Below are 7,788 nucleotides of genomic sequence, written 5' to 3'. Positions count from 1 at the left end.
TCTGTTTTACACAATGATACGACCCAACACAAAGCCGAAGAAAGCGAGAGACGAGGTCGTAGCTGTTACTGCTGATTTGGCAATTACAGTTGCAACTTTACAGTTGTCTTTTCCGATAATAGTAAAGGAGATTTTTTTCCTTTGTTTGTTTTTCTGGTCCCATCCAATAATGAGTGTAACTCAACTGATGTAAACCAGTAATAGGTAACTCAGTGGTCATCTAGTCAGTGATTGCTGTATTCAGAACTCCATTGCAGTCAACTTTTTATTTTAATCATAGTACAAACACCATTTTCATGTGTTTTGAAAGGTTTTCAAATAATTTAACAAAACCTAAGTCTTTAATTTGTTTATTTAACAGACGCCAGTACAAAGGAAATGCTTTTCAGTGTCTTTGCTGAACCACTGTGTATATAGAAAATCTAAACAAATTTATACTTTGATTCTTGCAACGAGCTCAAAAGTTGGAACAGTTAAGTTAACCAGACCAGTATGTGACATCACACTTCCTCATAATTACAATTTTTTTTATAATTTATGAGCTGGAAATGGTAAATGTTAGAGTTTTGAAAGAGGAATATGACTCCACTCATGATGAAATAGCCTCTGATTCTTTGGTATGTAGAGTAAATCTCTGTTTTCCCCAATAACAGCTGACATGTGGACTCATCTGACCACAGAAAATGTCTCAATTGTCTTTCTCTCCATCTGAAAGGAGCTTGTAACCACTGAACTTGGCAGCATCTCTGCACAGATTTGATTTGTGGCTTCTTGCTTGTGGAACTGAGTTTTAGGTTACCTTTCAAGGTGCAGCAGCAGACTGTGTTGAATAAAAAAGATTTACAGTGGTATCCCCATGCCTTTGTAGTTATATTTATCAGGGTGGCTTGTTGGTTTCTCATGCAGAACCACTGAGAGCTTCAACGTCTCTTGCATGCAACAATTATTTCTGTCCTTTACAGACTGAAATTTCCAGAGACTCACTGAATATTTTTCCAATATTATGCAATGTAGATGCTAAAAGACTAAAAGTCTTTTCAATTTTGCATTTATAAATGTTTTTTTGGAACTTCCTGTTGATTATCTGATCAAGTTGGACACAAAGTGACAAGACATGACCCATCCTTGCTTGAAAAAGACAAAATCTTTGGTGAATGCGTCTTTTATATCCAATCCTGACACCCTCACCAAATATTCTGGTAATTCTGGAAGCTTCCAGAGAAGTGTACCTTTCTCTGGAAGAGAGTTCCAACTTGTTTAGAGTGAGTTGCTGGCATCAAATATAATGAAGTTGGTCAGTACATGGACAAAAACTCATGTTATACTTGCACTTGTTGAATAAAGCTTCAAGAAAATAAAAAAAAAAAAAACATTTTTTTTGTTGCATTTTAAAAAACATTCAAAAGATTTTCTTGGAAAGTGAGTTTATACCTATAGTAAGTATTGGCTTACAAGTTTTAAAGGTCGGACAAAGTAACCAAAAATTAGGAAGTAACAAATGAAAGATTGTAATTAAGTATCATACACAGATGAATATCTAGCAAACAGTAATGCTGAAACTATAGAATATAGTTTGGATTAAAATCAGCTATTTGTAGTTCAACTAACACAATTTCTACTGTAATCTGCATATCTGCACAAGACAGACTTTGTAAAACTTCTTGGATTCCAGATGACCTTCAACTTTGCAGATGGCCACCAAGGAACACCGAGCACCAATGTGCCGCCAACTCAGTTGCCAGTTTCAGGGGGCAGTAATACCCTGGCCACTGTGGACATAGTGGTGCTGGTAGTCTACTTTCTTTTGGTGCTGGCAGTTGGTTTCTGGGTAAGAAGAGCAGTACTATTGTTTTCTTTGTTTTTTTTACAATAAGAAGCTCTTTCTTGTTGGAAGAAATAGTTAAAAGAAAAGAAAACGGAAGTAAACGAAAGACTGCTTTGATGTCTCTATGAACTGCGAGGAAATGGCAGCTATACTGCACACACTTTAGTGCACCTATGTCTTTTTCCATATGTGCTTTCAACAAATGCCACTATTTGTTGTTCAGCAGGGACATGATTAGTCTTAATCATACTGGTTTTATTAAAGATGAATTCCACCTTTTCAGCAAACCCCTTTGCAGCCTTCCTTTCCACAACTGCCTACTTGGTGTTTGTTATCCTGCATCGATCATTCTAAAATGTATTTTCTCTTCAGGCTACCGGAATATAATTTTTTTGTGCCGATTCTATTAAATTCAAATGGAAGTGGTGATGCAATCATACTGACAGTGCATAAAGAGCAAAAGAGCATACTATCCAACTTAGTAGCTTATTTGGTTCAGCATTTCTTCTTTTTGCCCCCACAACCAATAAAAAAAAAACTCTAACTTTGGAAATGTATGCAAATAAACTAACTTTGCTGATTATTTCTAGTTATATAACAGCAACAGAAACACCCTTTAGCATAAAGTTTCAGGAGAAAAAAAACGCAACACCGCATGCTGCGGTCAGTCGTGCAGCACATGTAAGACAAACAATGCAGCAAAGATTTTCGGATGTTTAGGATGAACACAGCAGCAAAAGAGCCGTAATCCACTGCACAAACTCTGTTTAAAAACACAAACGTTCGCAACCTTTGAGCTCGAAAATTTTTTAAACTCTTCTGTAACTGTAAAACATAAATTACCCCCCAAGCGATATTGAACCGGAAGTGAAATTGAACTTAATTGAATTGAAAAGCAGTTTGAAAAGGAAAAAAGAAAATAGATTTTTGTAGTGTGTTACTGACCAAAAGGGAAAAGCAAAAATGAAAGATAATGAATAATGGGTTGTGTCTTTGCACAGACAGTCATTGTCTGTTATGTTTAGAAAATTCTTCAACACTGTTATTTTTTACAGTCAGACATGATTATCTGAAAACAGATACTTTTTTTTCCCCTTCACTTCTATCTGTAATAGATTCTCTAACATTTCCTATAATTTTACCAGTCTATGTGGAAGACGAAACGCAGCACTGTGGATGGATACTTTTTGGCTGGGAAAAGTATGACCTGGTGGCCAGTAAGTGAAACGGCATCATGGGAGGAGGGCATATCTTCACAAAGACTGATTTCCTGATCAAAACAAGATTTCAAGTGCTTTAAATCAGCCATGTTGTCCAATTGTTAGGCAATTTAATAGTCACTTTGATTATAGCAAGATGTAATCAGTGCAATGTTGACATGCTAAATTAATCCAGATTTGACTCCTATATCTATATTTAGGTGGGAGCTTCACTCTTTGCCAGCAACATTGGCAGTGGGCATTTCATCGGTCTAGCAGGCTCAGGAGCTGCTGCAGGAATTGGGGCAATTGCATATGAATGGAATGTAAGATTGAAGAAAATGAATTAATAAAAAAACAAAAAAGTTTGATATGAGAAACTAATCCTTTTCAACATGTTGTTTTGTGTTGGAAAATAGGGGATGCTGATGGTGCTGCTTCTGGGATGGCTCTTCCTGCCCATTTATATTTCCTCTGGGGTGCGTTGTCTGCACAAATCCATCCCACAGTTGCATGTGAGAACTGGCTTTGCTAATTCAACACCTGCTCTCACTCCTCTATAGGTGACGACCATGCCGGAATATTTGCAGAGGCGATTCGGTGGAAGAAGAACCCAGTTATTTATAGCTGTCTTATACTTATTCATTTACATCTTTACAAAAATATCGGTATGTCACAACCCCCGGCAATTCTCTTGTGATTTTATAGGTCATGGGAATGAAAAGCGTGCGGGATTCACTTCTCTGTTGTGTGCTTCTGGCCAGGTGGACATGTATGCAGGTGCATTGTTCATTCAGCTTGCCCTGCAAATGAACATCTACCTGGCTGTGGTGCTGCTCCTGTCAGTCACTGCTCTCTACACTGTGGCAGGTGATTTGTTTTCACCTTCCATAGCCGTTTTAAAAACCTGTTCTTTACACAGTGAAATGAAATAAAATGACAAAACACAACATTTGCATTCTCCTCTTAGAAAAAAGGAAACAAAAACAAACATGTAAGACATAGGAGTCCTCCACGTTGCTTTTTCTGAGTTTCACCAGCTGTTGAAAGTACATTATGTACTGTATTTTGTGTCCTAGGTGGTCTGGCCGCAGTCATCTACACTGATGCAGCTCAGACTGCTATCATGCTAGTGGGAGCTCTCATCCTCATGGGCTTCAGTAAGTCATATGGCACTGAGCATCTTGCCCTCCCATCACAAGTGCTTCTTGTTCCAGTTTACCGGACCATATTGTCCCCACATTCAGGCTTTGCGGAGGTAGGAGGATGGAATGCTCTGATGGAAGGATACGGCAATGCCATTCCCTCATTACGTGTGCTTAACTCGACCTGTGGCATCCCTCGAGATGATGCCTTCCATATATTCAGAGACCCGGTGAATTCTGACTTGCCTTGGCCCGGGGTTATCATTGGCATGTCCATCCCCTCCATGTGGTACTGGTGCTCTGATCAGGTACTAGAGTAAATCATTTGTGACACACCTGTTAAACTATACGAGTGAAAATTAAACTTTTAAGGTTTTATGTATCAACACATAATTCTTTATAAAACAGGCTGTCCATATTTGAAAAGAAAAAAAAAAAAAGATTAATTGAAAGGTGCATCCAAGGGTATTTAAATGATGCTTATCATGATTTCTGAAGTGAAGACAGTTGAAAAACGAATATTTTTATTGGCTTTATTTGTGAAAATTCAGGGAATCTTTGCTTTTTTTTGTTAATCTACAATTTTCTCTGAGCCTAGACAGAAAAGAGCTAATTTATAAAATCCTCGGCATGCTAACTTGGCATGTTTTGCTCCTCTGAGAGTTTGAGACAGGAAGAATGGGTAGTTTTACTGTCATTTCCTTGTGTTATCAGTTCAGAAATTGCATCTACAGTAATCTCAGCAACCAAAACCTTCACCCCTGATACCTGAGAGATAACAGTAACCTGTATGATTATTTCCATTCTGATTCATGATAAATGCTCTCTTTAATAAGTAATTACACAATTCTGAATATTCTAAACTACTTATAAACCACAGCCCACTGAGAGTTTTGGTTGGGATTCTCTGCAGGTCATTGTGCAGCGCTCTCTGGCTGCCAAGAACCTGACCCACGCAAAAGGTGGCTCCCTGCTGGCTGCATACATCAAGATCCTGCCTTTCTTTGCCATCATGCTCCCCGGCATGATCAGCAGGATTCTCTACACAGGTACACTGTATGTACAATGTATGTTTTTAACACGAAATGTGGAGCTGAAGTATAAAGACAATGACATGTCAGAAAACACGACATTTACCATATTTTATGAAACTGCAGAACTTTTGGTTTCGTTGCTCTGTTTTGAAATTCAGGCCTACTACAGGAATTACCCATCGGTCCTGAATACTTGATAACATATGACTGCCTTAAGGCAATATTGTTATTTTGACCTTTGACATGTTAAAAATTTAGGAAAAATAGATGACAGAGAAAGAGAGATTGCAGATATTTCAGTTACACTAATGCCTTTTCATTGTGAAATATTGTGATTAGATGAAGTGGCGTGTGCAGACCCAGACAAGTGCAAACAGATTTGTGGCAACCCAGTGGGTTGTTCCGATATCGCCTATGTCAAACTGGTCATGGAGCTGCTGCCTGTAGGTAAGAGACTTTTTCTGCTGCTACATCCTCCGTCTGGCCATATGCTCTTACGCAGACATACATAGTGTCTCTTTCATGAAAATCTGTGTCATTCCTCCCAGGACTGCGGGGTCTAATGATGGCTGTGATGATTGCTGCTCTCATGTCATCTCTGACGTCCATCTTCAACAGTGCCAGCACCATTTTCACCATGGACTTATGGAAGAGTTTCCGATCCCGTCCTTCTGAGTGGGAGCTCATGCTTGTGGGCAGGTATGTGAACATGTGTAGGCAGAGCCCAAAACATGTGACTGGCACTGAAGCACTAAATGATAAAAGAAAAGGAAAGTTTTATATTTTTGGAGGAGAGCTGAAAGGACTTTTAGAGAAAGCAACTTTGCTTTTGCCTTTTTCCACAGTTCTCAAGTTAAAGATTATACAGTGACTAATATTCTATTCCCACTTGTACTGTTTACATTTGAAAAATCATCGTGCCTGGCATTATAATTGCTTGCTATATATTATTTTTTTTGTCATGCTCATCCAATTTATAAGCCTTCTCTCCCATGTTCCAAAGCAACGGTTTCTCCAGATTTTGTCTGACCTCTAGAAACTGGTTGCTGACATAAAAGCAAAGTGCCATAAAGATTTTACTTTTAGTTCAGCATTGCATGTCTGTGCAGAACTAAACTGCCCTATTTAGCATCTCAAAGACTTAATGTTTCTCTGCAGGATGTTTGTGCTCGTGTTGGTGGTGGTGTCAGTGCTGTGGATTCCCGTTGTCCAGGCCAGTCAGGGTGGCCAGCTCTTCATCTACATCCAGTCTATCAGCACCTACTTGCAGCCGCCCGTCTCCATCATCTTCCTCCTGGGGTGCTTCTGGAAGAGGACTAATGAGAAGGTAAGGCGGCTCATCGACAGTGCACTTGTGACTGAACAATTACTTCAGTAAATTCAGTTCTTGGACATGATTTAATGTGGGATTCTCTGTCCTGTAGGGTGCATTCTGGGGGCTAGCTATTGGCCTCACAGTGGGCTGCATACGCATGTTGTTGGACTTCATTTACCCTGCTCCCCTGTGTTATGAAGAGGATGATAGACCTACAGTTCTGAAATATGTCCATTACCTCTACTTCTCCATGTTGCTGTCCATCATCACCCTAATTGTGGTGGTTGTAGTCAGCCTGGCTACTGAGGAGCCTACTCCGGAGCAGGTGAGGCCACTGTCAGACCCAATCTCTGTTGGCTCACTTACTTTTCACTCAGATTTAATCAAACAGATTTGCTTTAAGTGCTTCAAACTGCCACCCTCCAGCAACACTAGGTGTCAATGATGCATAAAGATGAATGCAATGCAGACTTCAGTTATACTCCTGCGATGTCTATTTAACACCTTTTTGTAACTTTCCATGTTTGTTTTCCTCTTCTTTTGAGCAGATAAGTCGTCTTACATGGTTTACAAGGTTTGACCCAGTGAAACCTAAAGTGGACCAAAGAAGCACAAACTTGGACGTGATTACTACTCAAAGGAATGAGACAACTGCGGCAGGAAGAGAGCAAGAGAGCAGCAGAGGACAAGCTTGTCATCACAGGAGCGGTGGGACTCTGCCCTACGTCTAATGACTCTTTCCTCTTTGGCCATTTGTCAGGGTTACTGGTGAACACAAATCTGAATTATTAAAACGCGTTTTCTCTTTCTCCTTGAACTCTCTAGACTCGGTGTCGTCTGTATCCAGTGCTCACGGTCAGTCCAGATTTATGACTGTCTTCTACTGGCTGTGTGGGATGGAGAGAAAGAGGGAGGAAGACAGCGATCATGTGGCTCTTCCTGCACCTGAGCAGGCTATTTGTAGTCTGGAAGAAAAGCCGAGTCTACGACGAGTGGTGGACATTAACCTCATCATTTGCCTCTCAGCGACTGCCTTCATCATTGGCTACTGGGCCTGAAAGGGTGGCAGCACCCTGATATATGGGTTGTGAATAATATTGTATACAGATTTGAATGCTGCAATCTAGTCAGTCTTAAATCTTAAACATGTCCATACAGTGACAATATTGTTTGTAAAAAGTTGCTGACGATGTTTTATTTGTAAAATGAATTCTATGAAAAATGCACTTAAATTGTGAACAGTTTTATCTTAAGTCCTTTATGAAATCAA

General features: G+C 39.6%; 1 protein-coding gene across 1 annotated transcript; it reads left to right on the top strand.

Moving 5' to 3' along the window:
- Nucleotides 1–1,376: 1,376 nt before the first annotated feature.
- On the top strand, nucleotides 1,377–7,783 carry slc5a11 (solute carrier family 5 member 11). The gene is made up of 15 exons (XM_072368942.1): nucleotides 1,377–1,828; nucleotides 2,971–3,042; nucleotides 3,246–3,350; nucleotides 3,444–3,503; nucleotides 3,588–3,692; nucleotides 3,789–3,894; nucleotides 4,104–4,184; nucleotides 4,272–4,477; nucleotides 5,083–5,218; nucleotides 5,543–5,650; nucleotides 5,752–5,902; nucleotides 6,362–6,530; nucleotides 6,628–6,843; nucleotides 7,067–7,226; nucleotides 7,344–7,783. Exons 1-15 carry the CDS (start codon nucleotides 1,673–1,675, stop codon nucleotides 7,574–7,576), a joined length of 2,064 nt encoding a protein of 687 aa, XP_072225043.1. The 5' UTR covers nucleotides 1,377–1,672; the 3' UTR covers nucleotides 7,577–7,783.
- The last annotated feature ends 5 nt before the right edge of the window (nucleotides 7,784–7,788 follow it).

This window comes from Leuresthes tenuis, unplaced genomic scaffold (assembly GCF_036924035.1).
Source record: "Leuresthes tenuis unplaced genomic scaffold, fLeuTen1.0.hap1 SCAF_17, whole genome shotgun sequence".
Taxonomy (NCBI): domain Eukaryota; kingdom Metazoa; phylum Chordata; class Actinopteri; order Atheriniformes; family Atherinopsidae; genus Leuresthes; species Leuresthes tenuis.
The sequence above is the reverse complement of the archived record's forward strand: the minus strand, read 5'-3'. Positions and strand labels throughout refer to the sequence as shown.